This window comes from Sturnira hondurensis, unplaced genomic scaffold (assembly GCF_014824575.4).
Source record: "Sturnira hondurensis isolate 20B ecotype Veracruz unplaced genomic scaffold, ASM1482457v3 Scaffold0013381, whole genome shotgun sequence".
Taxonomy (NCBI): domain Eukaryota; kingdom Metazoa; phylum Chordata; class Mammalia; order Chiroptera; family Phyllostomidae; genus Sturnira; species Sturnira hondurensis.
The window spans coordinates 3,601,305-3,617,163 of NW_028086012.1; the positions used below are offsets into that span (position 1 = coordinate 3,601,305).

Here is a 15,859-nt window from a genome sequence, read left to right on the forward strand (position 1 = left end):
GGGGGGACGGGGGAGATGGGCGTGGTCTGTAGACAACAGCCCCCGCAGTGCCACGTTGTCTCCCCACCGCCCCCACACCGACTTCCCCACCTTCCTTGCTCCTCACCTAAGCAGCACAGATTTTGTGCAATGACGAGGAAAGGGAACATTCAGTGCCGGGCTTTTAATTACAGTTGCTCTGGGCTGCTGGCCTCCACATCAAGTGGTCACAGGAAGAGGGTTTTATCACACCACAAAGCCAAAGGGATGCAGTCTGCGGCGCGGACACTCGGCACCTGGTGGGGGTGTGGGGCTGTGTTCCCTCTGGGGAAAGGCTGGGTCCTGATTCCTTACAGGGGTAGCAGAGCAGGGCTGGCTGAGGGCAGCCTGGGCGTTGGGGAGTCAGTGGGCCAGATGGAGATGCTGCTGAGCCCTTCTAGCAGGCTCCGGGGAAGGCCTGGGACTGGGTAGGAGAGGAGTCTTGGGATCCATGCGCTGTGCGGTGCAGGCCAGTGAGAGGAGTACTGTGATAATCTTGCTCGCAACACTACCGTTTACGGGAAGACCTTTCCGCTTCCTTGCGCATGCGTAACCCTTACATCAGTCCTGTTTAGGGGACACAGCTCAGAGAAGGGATGTTATTTGCCCAGTCAAACAGGTAAAAAACCAGGACAGGAGCCCTGGCCTAGAGCTACATTCAGCAGTCTCCAAAAGGAGTCAGGGCTGGGCCCCAGGAGCCAGAGGAGCAACCCAGGCAGGGAACAGGTTGCACCCCCTGGAGCGGCCAGGGTGGCCCTGGCTCAGGGAAGCACTGTGGTGACGCTGGTCAGGACCACGTGCTCTGAGACTTTGGAGACGGAACACCGACTCTGCAAGGACAAGGACTTGTGCCTGGCAGAGGAGCGGGGGCTGGGGGCCTTCAGAGAGCCGCAGGGACCCAGGCCGGGCAGGCAGCAGGAGAAGGCGGCTTTAAACTGCTCCCGGAATTTGCCTTGGTTGGGAGACAGAAGACACAACCATAAGGAGACAAATACTGCGGTGAGAAGGGGCCTTGGGCCCTGGGACGCCCACGCAGCTCAAGCCACGCTGCCTGTGAGGGGCCAGGAGGGAAAGGTAGAGCTGGATGGAGAGAGCCCCAGAGCCTCCTCCTCACTGCCAGGAAGAGAGGACAGAGGCCCCGGAGCAGGTTCCCAAAGAGAAATGCGGTTTGTATCTGATTCCTTGACTGTGCTCTGGCACTAAGCCCAGCAGCTCTAAACGTAGTGTCTGGCTCAGGGGCCTCAGATCATCTCTGCCCTGCGTGGTGAGTACGTGCAGTGGCCCGGGGCTCACCCAGGCTTTCCCCATCTCTGTCCGGTGGCAATGAAAATGCCAGCAGCCCTCATACCAGGCACCGTGCTGGGTGCCTCAGCACCCTGAGAAGCTGGGGTCCTTCATCTTAACTTCAGAGATGGGACACACGGCTGTGCAAGTGGCTTGCCCAAGGTCACCCACCTAGAAGTTCTAACCCAGCCCGGTTCTAACGCTGAAGCCCTTAAAGAACAAGAGAGAGTGGGGAGGTGGGGCTACCACTGCCACCTTGTTCAGCCAAAGGATAGCAGGGAATCATTTTATGTGGAACTGAAGCCTCATGTTCCAGCATCCTGCCAGCTGTCCAGAGCCCAGCAGAGGGCCATGCACACAGTAGGTGCTCAGTAAATGTAGACCAAATTGAGGAATGCAGTGTGTCCTCTGCTACAGAGCTCATATCTCCTGTTCTCTCCTCTGAGCTGAAAACCCCTAGCCAGCCTTCGCTGAATAATTCCTGAGTCTCACTGAGGGTTATAGCATTGACCCCTGGCCCCTTTCAACATTTCTTAAAGATTATTTGTGTCCAGGCTTAAACAGTCGGCTGGAACTTGTCCAAGTCAGAGATCTGGTGAGTCACACTTTTGCTGGGCTGCTGGGGGTTGGGTGAGGGGGGAAGGGGCATGACCACCCTGAAACGGAGTTGGGGGGAAGGTGGGGGAACTGTGGGACAGAGGAGAGGAGGCCTGGGTTGGGGTGAGGGACCAGGAGACCCGGATTTCCAGAGAGGGCAGTGGTGGGGCTAGTGCTGGAGGAGGCCGCTCTAGGGATAGACCCCCCATTCTGGCCCCTCTGCCAGTGTGTGTCTAGCTGGGCATTGGGAATCCCTCTCCCTCTGCTGGCTGCCTCTGCTGGGCATTCTCCCTTATCCCGGATGCCTCCATTATGTGGTCACCTGTCAGGCCTGGCTCCCATGGGAGCTGGTGTTGACCAGGCAGGCTGATGGGAGGCCCTATGGTGCATGTACCTGGCAGGGGTGGAGGTGAGCTGGCCTAGCTGCTCCCTTCCCACCCACTCACTGGTCTGCATAATCTGCAAAACTGGAGCCTAGGTTCTGGGCAGCTTCCACTGGCCATAGCTGGGGGTGTGGCTGGCCTCCGGCTCAGACCAGGGCTCCTGGGGGCGGGGTTATGTCATCCTCCTGAGTGAGAGTTACCAGGGAAGAGCCAAGATTCCCAGGAAGGAGCACCTATCTCATCCCCTGCCGTCATGCACTGGGGGTGGAGAGATGGGTGTCCTGGGGACTGTTGCTGCCCTCCATCACTCTGCCTGCCCAGCCACTCACCGCTGAGGAAGTTGTAAATGATGGGGTTGGCGGCGCTGTTGGCGTACACCAGCCAGTGGGAGAAGGTGAAGCAGGCGTAGACGGCTTCTCTGTCGCTGGCCTGGTGAAACATCCCGAACACCCTAGGGCCGGGAGGGGGAGGACAGTCAGAAAGGGGGCAGCTCCAACCAGTGTGGCTCAGTTGATAGGGTGTCATCCCGCATACTCAAAGGTTGCAGGTTCGATTCCCAGTTGGGCCACATGCCTGTATTTTGGGTTTGATCCCAGTTGGGGCACTTACTGGGATCAAACAATGAGAAACAATGCACTTACGAGAAACAATGAATTGATGTTTTTCTCTCACATTGATGTTTCTCTCCCTCTCTTTCTCCTTCCCCTTTGTCTAAATAGAGAGATAAAAATCTTTTTTTTAAGAAATGGGGCAGATGCGTGTGTGTATTTATGTGGCGTTGCTCACAGAATTCAAGACACAAGGCTGTAAAGTACAGGAGTTCCCACTGTCCCTTCCACCTACCCTGGGCCTCTGGGTCTGGGGTATTGACCACAGTTTTCAGGTCTTGAGCACAGAGTGTGACCAGGGTGGGCCTGGGGACAGGCACAGGGCACATCTGCTCAGTCACTGGCTATCTGGTCCCTGGAGCCTCCCCACCCACGTTCTCACCCACCCTCAGGGTAACAGGATGAGTCCCAGACACTGTCCACCTTCTCAGACAGGAAAACCGAGGCTCAGAGGAGAGGACAGGCCCACGATCACTCAGCCAGGCAGTGGCCAGTCCAGAGGCACGCGGGGACTACCTTGCTCTTTCCCTGCACCCTGCGCCCCCACCCCCCGGCCGGCCATGCTGCCCGGGCCCCTTCCACTCAGTCTGCTCTTCCTCCTGTGGGGCTCGGCCCCTCCCTTCAGTCTCTGCCAAAGGTCACTGCCTCAAAGAGGCTTTTTTTTCTTAACCCATTATATATGTTTAAAAGGTTTTAAAAAACCCATCAGCCCCTGTCACTGTCCATGTCTACCTACTTTCCCTATTTTATTTTCTTCTTAGCAGCCGCCCCTGCCTGGTATGCTAACATATATTCATTCCTCCTCCCGCTGGATGTGGCCTCCTTGTGGCGGGGACTCTGTCCCAGGTGCCATCTGTGTTCCCAGCCCGCGCATCTGACAGCTGGGAGACTGGATGGAGGAATTTGCACAGGAGCCCTAGAAGGCCAGGGCTGTTAATATTCACATGTCACAGATGAGGAGACTGAGGCTCAGAGAAGAGGAATGACCTGCCATGGGGTGGAGCCAGGGCTTTCTCCAAAGCAGAGAGAGCTCCTTCCTCTGACAGCACACCACCCCCTCACCCCTGACCTCTCCCTGAGGGCTCTCACCTCTTAAGGACATTGAGGACGCTGATGGGCAGGTAGCAGAGGGCAAAGACCAGCAGCACCACCATCAGCATCTTGGCCGTCTTCCTCCGAGCGCGCATCTGCTTCACCTCGGCCAGGAAGGCCCGGGCCCGAGGCGGGGGGTCCGTGCCCTGGTCCTGCCCCGGCTCCTCCGACTGGTCTGAGGGCCGCTTCCAGTTCCTCACCAGGGCCGACGTGGTGCCGGGGATCTGTCCAGCACAGACAGGGGCAGAGGTGCTGGGAGGAATGCCTTGGGAAGTCAGTCCCCTTTGCTGGGACCCACTTCGGGCTGCACCCTGGGGCAGGTGGAGGTGGACGAAGGGAATAAACCCTTGCAATAGGAAGGAAACTAATATTCATGATAGAGACCAACACTCTGGACTGAGAGTGGACAACCTACCTTCATTCTCCATTAGCTCACTGTGAGACCACCCCCAACGTGCCTTTGGGGAAGGGGTCACTGGCCCTCAGTTACAGATGAGGCAACTGAAACCCAGGGAGGCAGGGAACCCTTGGCAACATCCTCCCAATGCCCAGATCAACCTTTTCATCGAGGGGGGGGTCTGGGGGGCAAGTTGTGCTTCCACCTGGCCCATGCCTGCGTATGGGGAAGCCCTGGCAAGGGGCGAGTGGGCAGGTGAGTGGCATGGAAAGGCCTGGGCCTCGGAGTGCAGGTCCTGGCCTTGGTTGGTCCCATCAGCCTGTGGTGGTTCCAGGCTCCTGGAGCAGCCAGATTTCCTCAAAGCCTCTCCCACCACTGGACTCCTGAATCCCCTCGTGACGGAGGGCGTGAAGCTAGAGTCCAGGAGACTTGGGGTCTGGGGCCAGCTCAGCCATTCATGAGCTCTGTGACCTTGGTCAACTCACTTTCCTTTTCACAGCCCTGGTTTTCCTGCCTGTTAGATGAGGGGAGGGACTGCTGCCATCTTGACCAGGGGCTGTGAGAAGCAGGTGCGTGTGTTGGTGGGCATGAGGCTGCCCACGCTCTGGCCTACATGCTCTGGCTGCACAGGCACTGGCCCGGGACTCACTGTTGGGTGGCCAAGGGCCTCTGCCCAGCCCCCCGCCCCCACCACACATCCCACAAAACCTGCCATGGGTCATTGTATAGTAAAGAAAGCAGGCCCTGGACCCAGAAAGGCCCCGCCGCTCTCTAGCTGTGGCAAGCTGGTTGCCGTTACTCAGCGTCTGTAAAGTGGGTCGCATCACCACTTTGGTGAGATAATTTTGAAAACGTTGTGAGCAAAGTGTGTGATTGACAAGCAATATGGAGGCGCCGTGGTGTTGCGGCATTGAACTGAGCACAGGATCCCACTGATCTCGATTTGAGTCCCTGACCTTCCCCTCCTTGGCTGAGGGGTTTGGGGAAGTTGCTTTGCCTCTCTGGGCCTGTTTCCTCATATATCAAGTTGGGGATAATCTGTGGTGGTTAAGAGGATGCAAGACTAGCTGGAAGTGTGTGGTACAGTCGATGGCAGCTACTGATACTATTCAGTTCCAGGGTCAGCTCCAGCACATTAGGCCTTGAGTTTGAAAGTCCCTGGGCCTTTGCCTCTCTCTGGTTGCAACCAGGATGGCGTGTTCTGAAGGCAGAGGGCTGTCTATTCCCTTAGACCAGTACCCTATCCCCTCCCAGCCCAGACAGTGACACCAGTGTGGGCCTCACCTGGCGGCCCCAGAGCTTGCGGAAGATCTGGAAATACGCCATGGCCATGAGACCCAGCGGGGCCAGGTAGGTGACAATGAAGAAGCAACTGTGGTAGATCTTGGGATAGAGGTCATCTGCGGGGCCAAGAGATGCAGAGGTTGGCCCCCCAGCCTGTCCTGCTTAGCAGTGCCACCCAGCCCCAGCTAGGGCCAAAGCAAGCAGCTGGGCCAAGTATAGGCACCACGGCAGAGAGACCCTGGAGTTGCCCAGTCTGAGGGCGTCCATCCTGGAGGGATCCCCAGCACAAGTCTATATATACTAGAGGAGTGACCCGCCCTGAAGGTATCCTCGGTAAGTGCCCGCTCTAAAGTGTCCTCTCAGGAGATACTCCCCCTGGCTGTCCCAACAGATGCCCCAGGGGAACGTGTCCCAGAGATGCCCACTTCAGGAGGGCCTGCCGAAGGCTGGCGCCATTACCTACCTGCCCAGTGTTCGTCGCAGACCGAGAAGAGCCGGGTGCGGTTGGCCAGCTCCGGGAGCACACTGCTGCATTCCATGACAGCGGCCTGGGNTGTCCCAACAGATGCCCCAGGGGAACGTGTCCCAGGGGTGCCCACTTCAGGAGGGCCTGCCGAAGGCTGGCGCCATTACCTACCTGCCCAGTGTTCGTCGCAGACCGAGAAGAGCCGGGTGCGGTTGGCCAGCTCCGGGAGCACACTGCTGCATTCCATGACAGCGGCCTGGGGCACCATGACAGCCAGTGACACAGCCCAGATCCCCAGGATGGAGCCCCGGGCACGCCGGGCGGTGCTCTTGAACAACAGTGGGTGGCAGATGGCATACCAGCGGTCCAGGGCGATGAAGCTGAGAGTCAGCACTGCCACTGACACAGACACGGCCTGCCCGGAGGAGACACCCTGTCAGTCCTCTTGGGGGCCACCCTGAGACATAGAGTGAGTGAGGGGCTCTCAGCCCAGAAAGGCCGGGAGCCAGATGCAGTGCACACACTGGCTCTACTTACTACTGGCTGTGTCGATTTGGGCAAGTCACTCACCCTGTCAGCCCCACCTGCGGAGTGGGAATATACCATTCACCTGCAGGAGCCTCATAAAAATAAGTGCAACAACCATGGAGAGAAAATGTCCAGCTCAAGACCTGGCACAGGGTAGGTGTCCCCTGCTATGAGTAACAGCCTGCACTTAGGGAACTTACTTCATACCAGACAAGCTCATTCTCATGACCCTCACAACCGCGCCATGAGGCAGGGACTCTCACCCCATGTTACAGACGAGGGAACTGAGGCACAGAAAGGTCAAACACCTCACCCAGGGTGATTTTTCCTCTGCTGCCTGTCTTTGTTCTCGGGGTTGCTAGCACTAATCAGTTGAGTGGAAAACCTCAAAACAGTGGGGACTTTAAGAGGCGTTTCCCTCTGCCCTGGGAGGCCATCCCTTCCCCAGGCTGTTGGGGAAGAGCCCTCATTCTGGGAGGCAGGGATGCGTGGAGGCCTGCAGTGAGCACTGCCTCCCCGAGAGCCTCTGCCCTCTGGGTTACAGGGAGGGGGTCGAGGGAGGCAGCGGAGGGGACATTCAGGCCTCTGGCCACCCTCTTTCCACCCAGACCCCAACCCCACCTGAACATCCTGATTCCCAATGCGGGTTGGGAAGGCCCTGGCAAGGGGTGGGGGCAGGGAAGGAGACTTTCCAGCAGGACCTCTCAGCTCTGCCGCCCTCGGGATCAGGAAGCAGGCCAAGCGTGCATCTGTGTCTGTCACTGTGGGCTTGCGCCTCTCTCCTCCACCGTGTGCCGTGTACCTGGAGGTGACTGTGCACGTGTCCACACGAGGCTGTCTGTGTCTGCGTGTGTGATGGGGGGAACTCTGTATGAGTATGTGAGGCCGTGTCTGTGGCCTTCAGAGTAGGGCTGGATGGCCTGCCCTTGCTGACACGAGAGGATGACACCACACAGGTGCTGACTGAGCCACCGCGTCCTGTCTGAAAGACAAGGCTGAAGGTCACTGAGACTTATGTAAGGCCAGGGTTTTAGTACATGATATGACAGTGGGGTGATGAGGGGCACTGGGCAGAGCTCACCTGTAGATAGGGGATGACCTTGCAGAGGGTGTGGCCAAACAGCCAGGACTCGGTAATGTCCACCAGCAGGCTGGCTGGAAGGCAGATTGCTGTCACCAGCACGTCCGCCAGGGACAGGTTGACGATGAAGTAGTTGGTGACAGTCCTCATGTGGTGGTTCCGCCACACGGCAAGACAGACTGCGGGTCGGGGTGGGGATGAAGGGAAGCCAGTGGCAGAGCCACCCCCCCACCCCAGCGAGTCCCCACCGCACACTACCCAGGAGCCCGAGGTAGAGGCCGGGGGGCTGGGAAGAGATACGAAGCCCAGGATTCCTTCCAGTCCCCAGGGGAGTCCTACAGCACCGCAGGGACCTACCCAGAGTGTTGCCCACCAGGGCCACAAGGAACACAGCCACATAGGCTGCGATGAGAACCCACTCGTATTGCTTCGGATACAGATAATCGCGCCACAAATAGTGGAGAAACTCGTCTTCGTAGTGGTAGTTGGGAGGCACTGGGGACGGTTCCAAGCTGCCAGTGGGGACTCCTGTCTGGGTCCCTGGGGTGGCCAAGGGCTCCATGAGCTCAGGAGCCGCTGAGGCCTAGAGGCATCCTGGGCTCCGGGAAGGGAAGGAGCCGGGCCAGGCAGGGCCTCAGTCCACTGCCCTCAGGGAGCCTGGAGTCTTGCACTGGGTCTTTTGGGGTTCCAGCCTCAAAGCTCCTAAAGGAAGGGAGAGAGCAGGAAGAAAGGAGACATTAGAGAGTGTGTCGAGAAATTTGCACATAAACTCCCTCTTAGTTCTCACAGTTCTGTGCTGTGGGTTACGGTGGAGAGGGACAGACCTCGCCCCGTTCAGCCTCAGTTTCCCCATCTATTCGATGGAGTGATGACCATTCCTACCTCACAGGACCTCATCGGGGAGTAATGGGCTCTAAGGCGTGCCTAGTGCTTTACCCAGAAGCTGGCTCGGGAAGCTGGCTTCCCCATTATCGGAGAACCCTGCCTTGCGGAGGAGGAAATGGAAGCTCAGAGAGGTTGAATCCCTCGCTCAAGGTCACAAAGCTACCGTGCCAGGTCTGTCTGGATCCACCAAACATCACGGATTTGAGAGGGGAAGTCATCCTATTGCAAATATTCTCCCCTGAATTATCAGTTCACAGGCCTGAATTTTGGGTTGAAAAAAAAGGTCAAGAGAGGCTTTAGAAACTCAGGCCCGACCACCGGACCTGCCAGACCCTCCCCGGTGTGGACACGCACACCGTGGGGGGAGGGTGCGGGGAGGAACTGACGACGTCTCTGGAAGGCGGGGGAGAGAACCCGAGGCCCAGCCGCGGGCGGGACCGCTCAACCCCCGGGCTAGAGCCCCTCTAGTACACCCCCGGGCAGCGAAGCCCACCGGAGACCGCCAGGGGTCGCTGGCGGCCGGTGCGCAGGACGCTCCCTCCATTCATAAATCCGGCCTCGCTCCCCGCCCCTCCTCACTGACTCAGACCCCTCCTTCTTCTCGCCTGGGCAGGGGCGACCCTGGACTTGTGTAGGAGGGTTGCCCGGCCCGGACACCCCTGGGAGAGGGGGAGGGGACTCCCTCAGACCCCACGGAGCGTCGGTGGACCTACTCCCTGAGCGGGACCTTCCTGCACCTCCCGAGCTGTGAGGGGCTGCGGGGCGGGGCGAGGGGGAGTGGAGAGCGAGGCTTTAGGGGTTTTGCAGGAGCCTGCCGGGAGGAAAGCCTCCTAGGGACTCAGCTTCCCAGCACCCAGGCTATCCCCGGAGACTCATGCCTCTCGCCTAGGGTCGTTTGAAACCCCCACCCTGGGCCTGGGGTCCCCTGCGCCCCACCCTGCACCTGTTGGCTCCGGGACGCCGGCGTCCTCGGTTGCTGATTCCCCGGACAGTGAACCGGGGACTTCGCCTCCCTGCCCCGAAGGCCAGGCTCCTGAGGGCGCTGTGGCTCCAAAGCCGGCTGTGGCTGGCGCGGGATCCGCTGGGCTGCGCGCTGCTGGGCGGGGTGGCCGGGGCGGGAGGGGCAGGGCGGAGAGGGGAGCCCCCCAGGCCGGTCTCCTCTTCAGGTCTCCCAGCTTCCAGACCCGAGACCGGGAGGGCGGAGGGAGATGCCGGTTCCTCCCCGCCGCCCACTTCACGCTTCCATCCCACTTCCATTCACGCGTCCATCCGTTCATTCATACCTTTCGCATTCATTCAACATTTCGGCCTCTGCATTCAGAACACACCTACTGTGTGCCGGCGGGCCCTGCCGACCAGCTTCCGAGAGGGGATCCCAGCTGCACCCCTCCTCGCTATCACCTAACTGAGGAAGAGAATGGCACAGGTGGGTCACAGGGATGAAGAGACGCCGCTCACACCACCTCCGGCCAAGCGTTGGCTGCGACTGCACCTACCAGTCGCCAGCGATGCCAGGGGCCCTGTGCCCCTTCCCAGCCCCCATTCTATCTGCCTCACCCCATCCCTTTTGTTTATACCTACGTTCCCCCTCCCAAGACAAAGGTGGTAGGTGGGGACAAGAAGCTGGGAGTCAGAGGGGCTGGTTGCTTCAACAGACATTTACTGAGCAGTGTGCCAGGCAATCAGCTACAGTCATGCATGCAGCTGCCGTTTGTATAGTCCTGGCCATGCATGGTCTCATGTAATCAGTCTGGAGGTAGTCGTTATTGTCTCCATTTTACTGATGAGAACACTGCCCTCACTGTTTCAGCGACATGGCCAAGGTCACACAGCAGAGCCACAGCTAGGATTTAAGCCTGTGCTTCTCTCCAGGTCTATCAGCCTCCTCGCCAGACAGAGGTGCCCAGGCTGGCGGGAAGCAGGTGGGCTCTCAGCCTGGCAAGTCCTCTGTGGTGTGAGGAGATCTGTGAGGGGACTCAGGGTGGGCGTGGGGCACAGAAGGCCAGACTGATCTAGCCAGAGCTTCAGGACAGGCTTCCTAGAGCAGGAGCCTCTTCACGCAGACCCGAAGAATGAGCACACAGCCCTGCAAGGCGATTGTGGTAACAGTAGAGAGACTTCAAGGTAGAGGAAACAACAGGTGCAAAGCTGTGGGGGTCAGGCCTTCCCAGGGAACACAGGGAGGTGAAGGGTGACCTTCAGGGCCTCAGGCAGTCACCTTGGCCACCCCCTGCCTCAAGTTGGGAGCTTCCTATCACGTCAGACCCACCCTCCTCTCTCACCTTCGGAGACTCACCCTTCACCCCTGGGAGGTGATGCCTGAGATATAACCTCCATCTTCCCTGTTGCAGCCACAGCCCCTTTCAAAGGATCTGGGGCGGTGCTGTTAGGCATGGTGTGTGGGAGGAGAGCCTGGGCAGCGCAGTGGGACTGTCCAGTAACCTTCGCCTCTCCAGAGCAGTGGGGAAGCGTGAAGGTAACTCTCAGGCCGACTCTGTCTGGGTGGGCATGGCATCGGCACAGTGAACAATGTGTCACGGCATCCCTCTGGGTTGCAGAGCTCTGTCCTGCCTGCCCAAGGTGCTGGCAGAGGTCGGGGGATGGACGAAGTGACACAGAGAGGACTGGTGGGTGTGCGTGTGTGTGTGTATACCTGTCCCTACACTCGTGATCGCACATAATGTGTGTATCTGTGTTTAAATAAGGGCCGTGAGTGTGTGCCCGGAGGAGTCCTGGTGTGTGTGTTTATGCTTCTGAGGGTGCATGTGGGTAGGGGACAGGTTCTGGGTTGGAGTCGACTCAGGAGTCACCCTGGCTGGGATGTGTCTGGACGGGTCTCAGTGTGTGTTGGTGTGTTGGTGTTTGTATCTGTGGGGAATGTGTGCATGGAGGTGTCTGTCTCTGTGTGTCAGGATGTGCGTTTGTGGCTTAGACTAACCTTGGCCTCCCGGTGTGCTCCCCATGAGGGTGGGAGTGAAAATGTGGGCATGCCTGAGTCCATGGCTCTGTGAGTGTGCATACATGGGCTTCATATGTCTGCCCACGCAGAGATGACTCATCTGATCTCCCCACGTTAATCCCTCCATCTAGAGCAGCTTGACTGTTTGCTATGTTGGGGTTGGGGAGGGGGCTGCAGGGCATGGGAAATGGGAGGCAGATGGTGCAGGACACTCAAATGACCAGCCGCAGCAAACGAGGTACAGCTGTGACGCGAAAGGTGCAGCCCGAGTGTGTCTGCGTGGGCTGAGGGCGCCAGCTGAGCCCAGCACTGCCTAGGCTTAGAATCCAGTCCCTAGTTCAGAGCTCCATGGTTTATGCACCCTGGGCTGGCGGAAGCAAGGGGCTCCCCAGGTCCCCCCAAATCTTTACCCATGGGGTGCACATGTCTGTGTGGGGAAGGAGTCATGGCTGAGAACCCACACTCTCACCCACAACATCCACTTTTACAGAAACAATCCTACCTCTCCTTAAGGGGGAACCCCATTGCCAAACCCTTCACCCCTTGGTGTCAGAGACGGCTGCTCCCCGGGACAAAGGATCACGAACGATCCCTTCTACCCCAAAGCAGCGGATCCTTCCTCCTCCCCTATCAGACACAGGCCAGGCTCTGTGTCCCCAGGTCCCTCTGGTCCTGAGCCTGGCTCCCTTAGCCACGGCCTGAGGGTGAGCTAAGCCAGGTATTCAGCCTGGACAGCATGGGGGAGAGAACCCAGGTGTGTGCTCAGAGGAGACCTGGAGCCCTGGGGCAGGGGAGGGGCAGTGATGCCATGGAAGACCCACCAGGAGCTGGGGTGTTTTGGTCCTTGGGCCCAACAGCACCGGCCTCTGGGTGCTCCTGGCAGGTGCCATGTCTGTGGAGGGATCCAGGAACCGCATGTCCTCCATCTCCAGGCCAGTTCCTCCTCCACCCAGGGCGGTTTGCCAGAGCTGCCTGTCACCCGGTGGCCACATGACCTCTTGTTGATCTCATCCTGAGCCTCTGAGCCACAGATCCCTGTCACATCCATCTTTGAGTGTCAGCCCCACACTGGCCCCAGGTACAATCCCCTCTCCCTTCCAATTCCACTGTGACTTACAGTAACCTCTGTCTGGCTAGGACCAGAGTAATTGAAATGTAATTGGGTTTTCAACTTGCTAATGCTGCCACGGGCCTGGGATGCAATGGGAAGTCCCTGGGCAGGGCAGGGGTGCTTTTCGGAGGAACAGAGATGGAAAACAGGTAGCAGTGAGGGGGGAGGGAGGGCCAGCGGTGACTGGGCTACAGGCCTGGAAAGGGGGATTCTGAGGGGCAAGAGGGAAGGGGCTGAAGACAGCAGTCTTCTGTCTGTTCACCCAGTCAGATCTTCATTCAACAGACACTGGCAGGTGGGTTGCGGAGATGGGGGCCCCGCTGGTTGGGCTGGGAGACCCCAAGTAAGCAATTGGCTTGGGGTGGATGTGAGATGCATTAGGATGGGAGCCTGTGGAGCCCAGGCAGGGGGCAGGGAGCAGGTTGGGACTGAGACCAACAGTGATAGTGCACGTGAACCCAAAGGGAAAACGAGCCAGTCGCTCCTGTCTGTTAATCTAGTGTTGAAAGGAGGTCAGGGCATAAGCTTTGGGGCTGGGTTAGACTCCTGGCTCTGCTGCTTCCTGCTGTGTGATCTTGGACCAGACACTTCACTTCTGTGATGGGCTGGGTAATGGCCCCCAAGGATGGGGGCGATCCTGACCCTTGGAAGCTGTGAATATGTCACATGGTCAATGGGACTTTGCAGATGTGACTAAGTTAAAAATCTTGAGGTGCAGAGATTATCCAGGGTAACCCCCGTGGGTCCATTGTAATTATAGGGGCCTTGCAAGAGGAAGGCAGGAGGTTCAGAGAGAGCGGACATGAGGGTGAAGCACGGGCCGCAGTGATGCCGGCGCTGGAAGGGGCTGCAAGCCAAGGGATGTGGGCTCTTCCAGAAGCTGGAAAAGACCAAGAGCAGATTCTGTCCCAGAGCCTCCAAAAGGCCTGCTGATTCCTTGATTTTAGTCTCATAATACTCATTTTAGACCTCGAACCACTGAGTCTGTGAGAATCTGTTCACAGCAGCCATAAGGCTCTTGCGCAGCCTCTCTGTGTCTCCTTTCACTGGTTCTCAGACAGGACGCACGGGAGCCTCTGCCCTGCTGAGTTGGGCGAGGGTTCACGCAGACGGCAGGTGTGCAGAGCAGCAGGTGCAGGCGCCAGCGAGGCAGGCACTCACACGTCCGCACACGTGCTCTCGTGAAAACCATGTAATGCCGTTTCAAAATCAGAGTGGTCACATCATGGGAAGAACCAGGACTTTGTCAGACATCCCTATGTTTATTGTGTCATTTGGTATTGCCTTTATTTTGAGTTTATAAGGTACAGGAGGCAGCTAAAGATTGAAATCATAAAATAATAAGTAATATTAGTAATAAATGATGGTGTGGCATGGTTATTTTGAAACAGAGACACCCAAGTGGAAGGAAAAGGAGAGGCCTGATTTTCCTGGGAGGTGTGTGGGTGTGTGCGTGCGTGCACCCGCGCGTGTGCACACTGGTGGGTCTCTAACTGTGACCTGGATCACCAGACGTCTGAGGAAAATCTTCAATAGGACAAAGACCGAGATAAGCAGAAAAGTTCCAGAGGCAACTTGGGCTGGGTTTTGAGGGATGAATAGGAGTTTGCAGATGGGCTTTGAGTGACTCATTCGAGGTAGGAATGGGAGAGGAAGAAGGGGTGAGATCCCAGGCATGGAATCCTGAGGGCGCAGCATGAGCAAAGGCTAGGGGTGGGCATGGAACAGGGTGGCTCTGGGGCCACAGTAAACGCTGGTTTGGCCTGAGGGGGCCCCCTCAGGCCAAACAAACAGTGGGGTGCCCGGGAGGTTGAGCAAGTGTGCGATGTGGATGGACTGGCAGTCATGCCCTCCAACTCAAAGACATCTGAAATGAATTAAGAGTATGTTTTCCTTGTAAAAGAGTCAATATGCTCAAAATAAAATAAAGTAAAATTATCCTTCTTAATTCTGTAGAGTAGCTATCAACTTCTGTGTTAGAATGCAGCTACTGTAATAAAGACTCCCCAGATGACAGTGGCTTAGACAGACGGAAGTTTATTTTCCTCTGCAGACCACCCAGGGCTAGCGAGGCGGCTCCACATTTGTCGGGAAGCCGAACTCTGCCAGGATAGAAGGTGTCATGGCTATGAGCACAGGCTCTGGCTCTCATCACGAGTCTGCCAGTTAGGAGATGTGCGACCCTGGGAGGCCTCCTTAATTTCTCTGTGCTTGAGTTTCATCACCTGTTAAATGAGGATAATTTGGGACCGGTCTGATAGAGAGAATAATGTTCCCCCAAAGATGTCTAGGTCCTAATCCCTAGAAACTGTGAATGCTACTTTATATGGCAAAAAGGACTTTGGAGAAGTGATGAAGTCTTTTTTTAAAAAACCATCTTTCCTGAAATGTTGCAGATCAGTGAAGCAAATAGAATGGTGACCGTCAAGGAAAACTGTCACTCTGGGCCTTTTGACCGCAGCAGCCATGTGGAAGCAGCTGAGGCTTCGATAAGGGCCCCGAGGAGTCTTGGGACGGGGATGGTAGCCTGGATTTCCCAGGTGGGCCCAATATAACCATGAGCTTCCTTGTAAGAAGAGGGCAGGAGGTCAAGTAGTGATAGGATGTGTGGGATGGAAGCAAGAGATTATAGGGTGTGAGGGGGGAATGATGAGCCAAGGAGGCAGGTGGCCACTGAGAGCCAGAAAGGCAAGGAAATGATTTCTCCCAAGTCCCCAGGAATAAGCAGCCCAGCTGCCACACTGATTTGACTTCTGACCTCCAGAATTATGAAGGAATAAATTTGTGTTGTTTTAAGCCACCAAGTTTGTGGTAATTTATTACAACAGCAATAGGAAACTGATACACATCCTCAGTATGTGCACCCAAAGCACTTAGAAAAGTCCTTGAGCTGCGAGGGAAGCCAGGAAAGAGCTCTCTCTGTGTGCGTGTGTGCGTGCGTGCGTGAAAAGCTGTGTGCCTCAGTGAAATGTAAGGGTTCCGTGACGAAAGGAAGCTGAAGAGGTGGTTACTGAACTAACAGTGTCCCGCACAATTTCCTGCTATGAAAGATGAGAAGTTTAGCAAAGGTATCTTCCCTGCAGAATTTGAATAGATACAGGTTCTCCTGCTCTTCTTTCTTGTGCTATTAATTTAACGCACTATCTCTTGACTGCCTGCTGTGTAA

At 57.1% G+C, this 15,859-nt stretch overlaps 1 protein-coding gene and 1 non-coding gene across 2 annotated transcripts; both read right to left on the reverse strand.

The window, feature by feature from the left end:
* Positions 1-72: 72 nt before the first annotated feature.
* Positions 73-8,436, reverse strand: HCRTR1 (hypocretin receptor 1). The gene is made up of 7 exons (XM_037061415.1): positions 8,096-8,436; positions 7,739-7,917; positions 6,301-6,544; positions 5,664-5,779; positions 3,980-4,206; positions 2,612-2,733; positions 73-970 (listed from the first exon to the last, which is right to left on the reverse strand). Exons 1-7 carry the CDS (start codon positions 8,298-8,300, stop codon positions 780-782), a joined length of 1,284 nt encoding a protein of 427 aa, XP_036917310.1. The 5' UTR covers positions 8,301-8,436; the 3' UTR covers positions 73-779.
* Positions 8,437-15,064: 6,628 nt separating this feature from the next.
* LOC118997749 (small nucleolar RNA SNORA16B/SNORA16A family) lies at positions 15,065-15,194 on the reverse strand. The gene has a single exon (XR_005068718.1). It is a non-coding gene; the product is annotated as a small nucleolar RNA SNORA16B/SNORA16A family (small nucleolar RNA).
* Between the last annotated feature and the right edge of the window lie 665 nt (positions 15,195-15,859).

What these genes read in the sequence shown, in the direction of transcription:
- HCRTR1 (XM_037061415.1), bottom strand. Translation starts at nt 8,300, where the DNA reads ATGGAGCCCTTGGCCACCCCAGGGACCCAGACAGGAGTCCCCACTGGC. An exon ending in GCAAGCTCTGGGGCCGCCAG is followed by an intron (nt 4,207 to 5,663) that starts GTGAGGCCCACA and finishes TGTGCTGGACAG; the next exon opens with ATCCCCGGCACCACGTCGGC. An exon ending in GTCCTCAATGTCCTTAAGAG is followed by an intron (nt 2,734 to 3,979) that starts GTGAGAGCCCTC and finishes TCCCGGCCCTAG; the next exon opens with GGTGTTCGGGATGTTTCACC.